This window comes from Dipodomys merriami, unplaced genomic scaffold (assembly GCF_024711535.1).
Source record: "Dipodomys merriami isolate MVZ:Mamm:240054 unplaced genomic scaffold, mDipMer1.0.p SCAF_6, whole genome shotgun sequence".
NCBI lineage: Eukaryota > Metazoa > Chordata > Mammalia > Rodentia > Heteromyidae > Dipodomys > Dipodomys merriami.
In genome coordinates this window covers 48,880,672-48,892,363 of record NW_027206179.1, presented here as the reverse complement: position 1 = coordinate 48,892,363, position 11,692 = coordinate 48,880,672, and the positions used below count along the sequence as shown (strand labels likewise).

Here is an 11,692-nt window from a genome sequence, read left to right as displayed (position 1 = left end):
GAGGACTACTTCCCTCTCGAGAGAGTTTACCACAACATTTTAACTAGGGAGGACTAAAGCGCGTGGGAACTGTGAGTAGTCAGTGGGCTTTACCTACACTTTGCACATTTGCCTAAAGCACAGAGCTTGTAAGTGCTGAGCCTTCAGCCCAGGTTACTGTAAGATATGGGGGGGGGGGTTAGGATATATGGCTTTTATCCCTCCCAAACTTATCTTTTGCTTTTAAACCCTCCAAAAGTGAAAGAATCAGAAATAAAATTGGATTCCTAATCTCAAAAAAAAAAAAAGGTAAAGTCAAATATAAAAACATCTATATTTGTATTCTCCAAGAAATAGTAGCTACATTGTCACAATATTTCCATATTTGTTGTTGTTGTTGTTTAATGAATTGACTGCTGGGCACCGGTGGTTCATACCTGTAATCCTTGCTACTCAGGAGGCTGAGATCTGAGGATCTTGGCTCAAAGTCAACCGGGCAGGAAAGTCCGTGAGACTCTTATCTCCAATTAATCACTAGAAAACCGTAAGTGGCACTGTGGATCAAGTGGTAGAGCACTAGCCTTGAGCTGAAGAGCTCAGAGACAGAGTTCAAGCCCTATGACTGACAAAAACAAAAACAAAAACAAAAAAAAACCCCAAAACTCCAAACAAACAAAATAACCTTTGGCAACTATTCTCAGATTGATTTCCTTTTGTCTCTACATATAGCATTCTCTCCATTGTACATTTCTGAAATACACATACGCACACACACACCTGTATAGATATATTTGTGTTTGATGTCTAGTTCATAGCCACATATGACTCGCTATTACCATACTGGACAATGCAGGTATGGAGTATTTCCATCAGTACTTAATGTACTATTAGAATATACATATTTTTGCTGTTCATAGATTACTTTAACATTCCCTGGATGTAAATGATTTCAGGATATTTAATTTGTCCTGAAAAAACTGTGTACATTTGTAACTAGTTTTTATTTTATTTATTTATGTTTTACTGTAACTTCTAGTCCTACATACCTATACTCTTCTTTGCTGAGACATTTATCCTTCACTGAAATGATCAAAACAAAGGTAAATGGACTCTCTTTCTCTCACCTGTTAGTTTGTACCTTTACCTCCAAGTAGTTATAATTCTTTGAGGGGCAGTGGGAGAAATATAGTAGAACTCTTTTGTTATTCTTTGGATTTACCTCAATATCAGATTGTTTTAGAATTTATGATTTTTCTTTTTTTGTAAATCAATGGCTAATTTAATTAAAAATGGAAACCAATATTTTTATCAGTAGTTACCATTTTCTACAGCACAAACTTACTGTTGTAGATCACTTTTGATTTAAATGTTTGGATATGAAATCAGTATGGTCCAGGTTTTTTCTATTGACATGAAACATTTTGAAGCTAGTAAAAGTTTAAATAAGCAACAAGCACAAAGACCCTCCAATGAATTGATCTATTTTTAGTATTTTAGAATATTTTTTCCTCTTACATTTTTAATATACCTGTCTGTACATATTTATATGTACTTGTTAATTCATATATATTAATATATATTCAAATATACTGTATCATATCAAGTAATAGACCCAACTCTTCATCAATAATTGCTCCTGCATAAAATACCAAACATTAAGAGCTATATCACAGTATATATAATAGGAATAAAATTATTACATAATTCCATTTTACTATCCAGTACCTGGCCCATATTCAAAATTTTACAACTGGTTACAGATTAGTTTTAATATTCATTTATAGGATTTAAATCTTTTCTCATGTCTCTTGCATCTTTCTAATCTGGAAGAATGCTCTTTCCATTTGGCAGCTACTTTGACTTACTTGAAAAGCCCGGGCTATGTTTCTTGTAGAATATGCCAAATTTTGGACTTACCTGTCTTCAAGTCTGACTTGTTATGTTATTTTCTGCATATCTTTTAAATTTATATTTACATGTAGACCTGGATATCTCAAACTTTGCACTAGTGACATTTTAAACTAGATAGTTCTTTATTGGTGCAGAACTGTTAAGTGCATTGATCCATCAGATGCAATTAACAACATCCACATGTCAGTTTGTGATAACCAAAAATGTCTCCAGAAATTACTAAATATGCCCATGTGGAGAGGAGTAGGATAATGGAATAGTCCCTGACTAGAAACATTATCCAGAGGTATAGGTAAAATAATTTTGGAAAGAATATTTGTTATATGATGGATGTGTAGTTACACAGCATTAGTAAGCACTTACCACCAGACTGTCCCATTTGTTATTTCACCTTCAATCACTTGTTTAAGGCAAGGCTTGATAATGGTAAAGGTACATTTCCCCTTTATGTTATGCCTTGACAATTGAGACAACATAAGTGTAATAAGTATTTAAAATCTTCTTTCACTGAAAGGCACTGACTGCTTACTTGGTCCCAAGCATTAACTAAGGGCAGAAGAAAAGCTTGGCATATCTGCCTACACTTTATATGTGTCTTTGCCATAAGCTGTTCTCTCTCCAGTCATTGTGCCTTCACCTTGGAATCTGGGAAGGACAGGACTCATTAATAACATCTTTATGACAAGGGATTAAAATTACCCCTAAGGAATAATAGACCTTCTTCAGGAGAGACCATCTACAACAGTGACTTGCTTATCCTAATAATCCAAGACTGATAATTATTTCTCTAGCATTCTTTCCTATACAAGGACTGAAACAATGATCAAGCATGTCATATTTTGACCACAACTGTTTATTCTGCATACTTCTCTCTTCCTACCTTCAGTTCTCTGTATATAAAAAACTAAAACTCATGTCTGTATCCTGAATTGTGCTGAAGATGTACTGAAATGCTGTCTTGCTGTGGCTGCCACATATTAAATCTTTCTCTGGCCTTCCTTCCTTTATTTGGCAAACAAGTTTTTTTAATCTAGTGTCTCTTAGTAAGCTTCAATAAATTGTGATAATTTGTTCTGCATTTATAATCTGGCACTCTTCAGAAAGGAAAGGTTTCTCTTGTATAATTATAGTGATACTCCAAACTCAGGCATTATTAAATGTATTATCAATGTTTACTCCTGATGCTCTTATTCTTCCAAATTTTTCCAACAGGAGACTCCTATTGAAACAGGGAATTCAGTGCTTCATAGTGCACTTTATTGAAGTTAAGCATAATGCGATGCAATGGTAACTTATTACACTGCATGTGAAAACAAATGTGTAAAGCCTTTTATTTATCTGGGGAGGAACGGGTGATTGAGATAATATATCATTTTGTCAGTGAACAAGTTATATTAATTGAAAGATGTAAATAACTGGTAAGAGCACATTTAATAATGTTAGACTGCCAGAAAACCACGTAGACACCCAGGGACTGAGAACAAAGAAAGGTTTGTTGCTAGGAAAGGGGTGGGCAAGACCCCTTTTCACAAGGGAGAAGTGAGAAGAGAAGCCTGCTATTGTCTGAGGTGACCTTGATAACCTACTGAGCCTAGAAGGGGCTAGGAGGTAGAGCCCCTGGTGTGGAAGTGAGGACCAGGGGCTATATCATGGCAGACCAAGATTTATGGCTGCTGCCCAAGTAGTAGATAAGGGACCCTGCAGCTGCCCAGACCTGAAGGTCACTCCAAGGGGCTCTTGTTGCCTTATTTGTTGGCAGTTGCTCCAGAGGAGTGCCATCTCAAGGCAAAGGGGGGTTGGATTGTTTACTGCCTTTACTAAATGGGCCTAGTGTTGCCTAGGAGGGAGCATGCCAAGCTGTGGAGAGGGGAAGGTGAGTACTAAGTTATGGGAAGAGAGCTCATTGGGCTAACAACCGATAAAAATCACTGGCAAATTGAGTCTATTTGCCTTTAAAATAGTATATTGGACAGACATATACATAATATATACATAATTAATACATAATATTTCTATACATACGTATATTACTGCTTTCTGGATAAGTTATGCCTATAAATGACCTAAACATCGTCAGTGACCACCAAATTGTAAGCAGGATGTAGTTACATCTGATTCTTAAAGTGATTACATTTTTTTGGAATCATGTGTCTGATAGTAAATTTCATAGTACTTTATCCAAAAAAAAAAATCACTAATGCAGAAGTAGAAATTCTGGGAAAGGCAAACGGAATACTTTAAAATAAGAAAATCCGTATTGGGGAATTTTAGCTCTACTCAGAATAATTATCTCCTTTTCTTCCATAACTACCAAGTTCTTTCAAAATCCTGGGAGTTGGCCTAATCTCGCAGTCCCCAGCTCCAAGTTTGTGCTCATGACCATGATATTTATCACTCAGCCTAAGTAGTTCTGGCGAGAGGTGAAGATGGAGTTTTTCTAACAGTTTGCCTCTGAAACTTGGCACCTAGTAAACGGTGCCACTTCTCCCCCACCGTAGCCATATCTCTGCCCCAACGTAGCCATACAGATGTAAGACTGAAAGGACTAACAAACTTTCCAGTAGCATCTCCCGCCCGCATCGTCTTCCGATTGCTCCTCTCTGATTGGCTGGAGTGGGTTCAGGCTGTCCAATCACACTGGAGCGTCCTCAGCGCCGCACGGCGGCGACGTCGGCGCGCATGCTCACTTGGGGACCGGCCGTGGGCTTCGGCGGTGGGCTTCAGCCCTCCCGAGTGTCGGCGAAGGCCGGTCCCTACCGGGCCGTGGGAACCGGGCCTGGTAGCGGTTTAGGCCGAGGTCGCAAGGCCACACTGGGGCATGGAATCGCCGGGCAGGAGGGCGACCGGAAAAACACACGTGGACAGCACAGCCTGGTTCTCCTCTGTTTCCTAAAGCGCAGCCCATTCACTTCCAGTGTGCGGCTAAGACCCTGGACCACCCGAGCTGCATTCTTCCTAAGTCTTGGCAGACCGGAAGGCGAAGTGAATGGAGCTAGTCTTGACAACAAAGAAAACTTTTCTCCCGTGCCGAGAAGGCCGGGGACACCTCTGAGTCGTCCTGCACCCAACGTGACCTGGTTAGCGCCGACCCGAGCCTCCTCCCCCTTGAAACTCTAGCGCTCCCCGGCCCTCTCCGGGTGACCGGAAGCGCGGACCTGACTTTCTACAAAGAACCTCTCCAACTAGTTTCCCCAGGTGTGCAACTCTGAAACAAGTGGCCCCAAGAACACCAGGAAGCCTCCGGTGGGGAGGCTAAAGTCTGCGCAGTCCGGGTGTAGTAAACCGTCTCCGACTCCCAATCCCGGACCGCGTCTCCCGGCCGCGCTCTCCGGGGCGCCCCGCAGCCCTCCCAGCCCACACCAGGCCGGCCCCTGCGGTCGCTCGGAAAACGCGGCGAGCGGAACCCGCACGCGGAAGCGCCCGCCGCACGGAGCATGCCCAGTTGTAGAGCCGACCAGAGGAGTTTTTTTTTCTTCTTTTTTCTTTCTTTTCTTTCTTTTTTTCTTTTTTTTTTTTTTTAAATAAATCTCAACTAGGAGGCCTCCCCCCACCCTCACTCCAGCCCCCCCACCTCCCTCTGGCACCCCCCGGCCTAAGCAGCTAACCATGGCCGAGGCCCCCGGCGCGGCGTTGTCCCAGGCGGGTTGGTAAGTGGTGAGTCCCGCCGGCGGCCGGGCCGCGGGCGCGGGTCGGGGCCCCTGGGAGGGTCGGGGCTCGGGGTGGTGGGGTGCGTGTCGGGGTAGGCGGAGGCCGCCTACCGCCCCCAGGCCTTTCTCTTGGGCCCTCCGGGGCCGGCTCCGCCCCCGGCGCCACGCGGAGCCCCAGCGAGTCCTCCCGGTTCCCTTCGGGGCGGCGGCTGCGGCCTGGGCCCAGGCGGCGGGCGGCGGGCCCGGCGAGTGGAGTAGATCGGGACCGCGGGGAAGGGCTTTGTAGAGGCAGGTTGCCGCCAAGGCCCGAGCCGCGCCGCCCGGGAGAACCGGGCCAGGCTTTTCCGTGCCGCGCAGCAGCCCCTGGGGTGTCGCTGACTTATGGGACCGGAGGAGACTGTGGGACTGGAGCACCGAGGGCGGCGGTGCGGGGCGGCCACTGCCGGCGGGGCCGGCGGGAAGTTGAAGGCAGAGCGGAGCCCGGCCCGCGCCGCCGCCGCGGCGGCCGCCCGGGTCACCTCGGTACCGAGGAGGGCGCGCACCGGAGGGAAGCCGCCCTCCGCCGCACGCCTCAACTCCTGCAGCTGAAAATGGCCTCGTTGTCAACTTGTGCGTGCGTGCGTGCGTGTGAGTGTGTGTGTGAGTGTGTGTGTGTGTGTCGGGGGTGGGATGGGAGGGTTGCCCCGTGCAACTTTTCTTGGAAGAATGGCGTTCTGATTAAAAAAAAAAAAGAGACTTTATGTTAAAGCTTTCAAGTCTGAAAGCAATGAAAGAAAACGCGAAATGAAACAGTTTCTGGATCTGCTGCGGCCATTACTATTGTAAACACCCAGTTTAATTCAGCAAAGCGATCCTCCTCCTCCTCCTCCCCCCTCCCCCGGTTGGACATAGGGACAGTTGGACTTATGGATAGGTTTTAAAAAGGGAGTGAAAAAATTTGACCTGGCTTTCAGAAATTACCACCTTGGAGAGTAGGAACAGGACAGCAAGAAAAGAACAGGCGGAAGGGGAAAGGGGGGGGGAGGAGGAAGGAAAGGAGGGAGGAGGGGGGGAGGGGATTTGTGAACTGTACTGTGCTGGCGGAGAGTTAATTTCCTAGAGAAGTGGGCTTTGGAAGATGATGAAGAGGGGGAAAAAAAGGCTTTGGGCACCGTTAGAAAGTGTGTGTTGTTTTGCAGACTGACATTTGATCTTGGGTACGGTCGAAGGGTGTAGAGTTAAGATGACCCAAAAGGAAAGTAACGTTCCAGAGGGAGGCCCTCGTGCCTCAAAGAGGTGCATTTGATTTTGGGAAGAAGGTTTCCGATCAGAAAAGTGAAGGACTCACACCTGGGTTTTGGAGATGTTGCTTTACAGGCATTTTTATTATCCTATGTGTGCGAAGGATTAATAAATTAACTTCCCTCCTAGGGATGTAGCTGAGAAATGGTGGTGTTTGACGTGGGCTAAGGAGTCTGGTTCTAGATTAAGTGCTTTTAAACTTTATGCGTTATTTATCGCCCCAGTTCTGTCCCCTCCCACTCATCTTTTAAAACACCATTGTTAAAAGTTGTATCAATTGCACCTCATTGAGTTTTAGTTTTGTTCTTTTCACCAGAGTCTCTGTTTACCTCACAGGCTATCTCGAAAGATATTGGACCACCCTTCTACTTGAATTCTTCCCTGTTCATTAGTGTTTTAAATCAATATGATTTTATTTGTAAATTTAATCTTGGACTGCTTTTCAGTGTAACCCCACTTACCCTGGAAACGTTAGTCTTTTTTGGATCCAAATCCTATACTAAATTTGGCTGCTTTGGACTCTAAAGCTCCTTGAAGGCGGGGAACCAGCTAGTTTTCTATGTATCTGTCTGTAATGCTAAGGGGGGTGTATATTATTTTGTAGGTTCTCAATTAAGTTAAGGTATAGTTGATCTTGGAATGTACCTGCCAGTCAGAGTTCTCCTCTCTTTGTTAGATTGTTCTAACTCTCCAGTGATGTTACATCATAGCCTTGCCACTCCATATGGCAAGTTTTAAGTGTTTGCAGGAATTCTTTTCTCCATCAATCTTCTGCTTCTTTATGGCAGTTTAAATACAGAATCTCAAAGGTTTGGAAGGTTGTTATTTTTTTCCCCCTTCTTAAGTCTCTGATGCTCCGTTGTCCCTACAGAAACCTGTATTTTAAGATATAAATTTAGTAGTAGCCACCCTGGTAGTCTGTCCCTCACCCTGTATCTGTTTTTTCTTCTTCTCCTGAATGGTCCATATAGTACCCAAACTATTTGAAGTCAAACATTTCAAGGAATTCTGCAGTATAGTGGTAATAATTTAAATAATGTGGATATAGTATCATGGTCCTTTTTCTTTTCTAAAAGCTATACTGGTTTGAACTCCAGGCCTCAAACCTGATCAGCTTGCTTTCTAGACTGGTGCTGTACCACTCCAGCTATGTCTCCTTCCCCACTCTTTGCTGGTTATTTCATACATAGCATCCTGTAGAGTTCACCCTTGTGAGAGGTCCCACTTCCTCTCTCCATTTGTCTACCTTTCTTCCCTTTACCTCATTGCCCCACAATATATATTTTTGCTTCCTAGTACTAACAAAACTGAGAATCCTTCTCAGCATATAGCCTACTTTAGAGAATATATCTGTGTATAAATGCATATGACTTTGTATACAAATAAGAGATTTAAAAAATCCAGAATTATGAAATACCTTTTCATTAGCAGTTTGATATAAATACTCTTGGAAAGGACCGGAACCATTGTAATATCTTCTAGATGTTGAACAAAGCTAGAAGAAACCAAGTACTTTTATTAATTATTTAAGGAATATATATTGGATTTTTTTCCCTTCTTTGAAATATTTTCTTTTTCTTCAGTGAACATTTGTAATGGTCTTCTAGGATTATATTGTTTGAAAAATTAAAATGTTCAGATGTAATTTGACATTTTGGCTTTATATCCTTAAAACCTGTTATATATTTTCTTATTGCTTCCACTTACACTGTAAACTCCTAAAAGTGTTTGGGAATATTGTTAAACTTTTCAGATTTTAGGTTGCAATTTGCAGTGATTTTTGTGTGTGTGAACTATAAATCTAGTTCCAATTGCCTGTAGACTTGACTGCTTCAAGCATTCAGAAGTTATAAAAAGAAACTTGCTACCTCAGCATGTTGAAATAATTTTCTTCTTTTACATAGCAGCATTTGCTAAATCATCTAAAAATTGCATGGTAATGTTTCAAGAACCATAAAAATAGTACAACATCAATTTATTTTAGCTTATGTTTTCTGCTTTTGACAAAAGAATAATAGTGGCATTTTGACTTATGTTAGTTATGTCCCATCAATCTAAAAATTCTCCTTTTATGAAAGGAAGCATCTCCAAGTAGCTGAAGAACACTTCCAAGTAATTTTTAGAAGTAGATTGTGCTCCCAACAGTGCCAAAATTTTAACATAACCTTTGAGAGAAACTTGAGAAACTGTAGAACAACAAAGAAGAGTGGAGAGAGTATGGCAAGAAATGTGTGGGTGATAATGTAAAGTATTAAGAAGAATGTCAAATCAGAGATAAAGAGCAGAAAAGAATTGCATTATGCTTCAGGGCTGAATGCCAGTGTGTACCTAACCTGTACCTTACCTCTATGGATTTCATTCTTGTATGAGTCTTATTCTCTTTCTATTTCTCTTCACTTCTTGCATGTATTGCATGTATAGCCTTTAGAGACTAGCTAGCTACTCCCTCCCCCCATTTCAGTACAGTACTATTACTGAAGGGAGATACCTTTATAAAGTCAATAGAGACATTTGTATAATTCTGTACAATAAGCTATGAACAAAATATGCCTAGTAAATGCTTATGTTTCCTTTATGCAAGATACTTTTTATTTTGCGGCTATAATGATGCAAGAGAGGACAAATGTAAACATGTTATATGCTGATCTTTTTCTTGTAAGGTTGATGTTAAAACATATTTGAGCAATTAATTCAGACTTGGGAAGTCTGAAAAGCCTTCTTTAGTACTGATATGGTAAAAGCAGCATTTGTTGTATGTATCTTAGTATTGTGTCTGGTATTTGTCTAGGGATGAAAACAAGGCAAGTTCATCAATACTCTTATTAGCACACACTGATCATTACGTTCTTGCAGACATTTTGTTTTGTGTAATCAGATGTAGTCTTAAGGAGAGAAAGTTATTACATATTAAAACACTTTTCATCTTTAAAATACAGTAAGAGAAAAGACATTGTTCCATGTGCACTTAGGAAGGGAAATTTGGTCTCCTCATGTGGATCAAAGAATGTCCCGTTGAGCGCTAGAGGATGAGTGGAAATTAAATAGACTAAATTAGAGAGTAGCACCTGCAAAGGTTCCATGGCAGTAGGGAGCATGGTGATTATAAAGATCTGAAGATCATGGTGGCTTTGGGGCAGCAGAGAAGGTCAGTGTAGTGAGATATGGCAGGGATGTACTTAGGAGTAAGTCGTGTTGCTTGGACCTTTTACACTTGTGTAAAGTTATGTTAATAGACAGCAGTTGAAGAGTTTTACTCAGGGAATATGAGGACAAGGTAGGATGACATCAAAGTTCAATTTTGAAATATTCTTGGACTGAAGAAAATGGTGGTGATGGTTGCAATAGGGAGTAGTACATTGACTTGAGAGAAATTAGGAAAATGGACAGAACTTTCATGGGTTAGGTGTTAGGAGTGACAAAGGAAGTGTCAGGAAGTGCATGTCTGCTTTTCAGAGTTGTATACCTAAAATAATTACAATTCACTTAGATAGGGAACATTTAGAAAATGTTCACATTTTGGGGGTTTAGGCCAGAATCATAGTTGGCTATTATTTGATATGTATGATTTTCCATTGAGACATTTAAAAGATCAGGCATTATGAAATAAAAGAAATCATAAGAAAATACAAGATAAAAAATTTGAAGGTAACTGGTTATTGAACGAAGGCATGGATCAGATCATGTAAAGCTATACTGCTCAGTATGGTAGGAATTAGCCACTGTATTGGTCAGCTTTCTATTAATGTGGCAAAATGCCCAAGAAAAACAAATTGAACAACCAGGGTTCATTTTGACACATGGTTTCAGAGATTTCAGTTCATGTCAGTTGGCTCAGTTGCTTCTGGGCCTGTTCTGAGGCAGAATATGATGGCAGAGGTCATAGTGGAGCCAACCTGCTAACCTTCCTGTGGCTGGAAAGGGAGGAGGGAAGAGAGGGGAAGGGAAAACAAGGAAGGGGGAGAGGGAGAAAGGGAGGAAAGGGAGTGAGGGAAAGAGGCAGAGTGAGGGAGAGAGGGAGGAGAGGGGACACACACACACACACAGTACTGCTAGGGCACACACACACACACACACACACACACACACACACACACACAGAGTACTGCTAGGGCACAGCCCCAGTGACTTACTTCTTTCACTTCTTTCAGGTAGACACACACACACACACACACACACACACACACACACACACACACACACACACACACACACACACACACACACACACACACACACACACACACACAGCCCCAGTGACTTACTTCTTTCACTTCTTTCAGGTAGACACACACACACACACACACACACACACACACACACACACACACACACACACACACACACACACACACACACACACACACACACACACACACACACACACACACACACACACACACACACTACTGCTAGGGCACAGCCCCAGTGACTTACTTCTTTCAGGTAGGCCCCACAACCTACAGTTCCTATCACCTCCTGTCCAGTTATGATTCATCTATGGTTCTGTCCATTGATTAAGTCAGAGCCTTTATAATCCAGTCACTTCCAATAGTCCCTCTCTGAACACAGCTGCATTGGGTACCAAGCCTTCAACACAGGAGCCTTTGGAGGAACATTCCTGATCTACACCATATAGCCACATTTGAGTACCAAACACTTAAAATGTATGTGGTTGAAATTCAGATGTGCTGTAAATGGAAAATGTATGTTGGGTTTGGAAGACTTAGGACAAAAATCTGAATGCATGTAAGGACCTTAGCTTTTAAACTGATTATGTATTGAAATAATATTTTCAACATGTTGTGTTAAAACATATTATTTAGTTTATTGCATCTCTCTCTCTTTTTTTTTTTTTTTGGTCGGTCCTGGGGCTT

General features: G+C 42.1%; 1 protein-coding gene across 4 annotated transcripts in view; it reads left to right on the top strand.

The window, feature by feature from the left end:
• Nucleotides 1–4,580: 4,580 nt before the first annotated feature.
• The window catches only part of Tdrd3 (tudor domain containing 3), a 113,650-nt gene continuing 106,538 nt past the window's right edge, over nucleotides 4,581–11,692 (top strand). For 2 of the 4 annotated variants that reach the window (XM_070002881.1, XM_070002880.1), the window contains exon 1: nucleotides 4,581–5,537. In XM_070002881.1, the coding sequence (XP_069858982.1) occupies nucleotides 5,497–5,537 (41 nt within the window). In that variant the 5' untranslated portion in view covers nucleotides 4,581–5,496. Of the gene's footprint in view, nucleotides 5,538–7,608; nucleotides 7,628–11,692 lie in introns of those variants that run through there. The other 2 variants (XM_070002882.1, XM_070002883.1) reach the window with 2 other exon arrangements.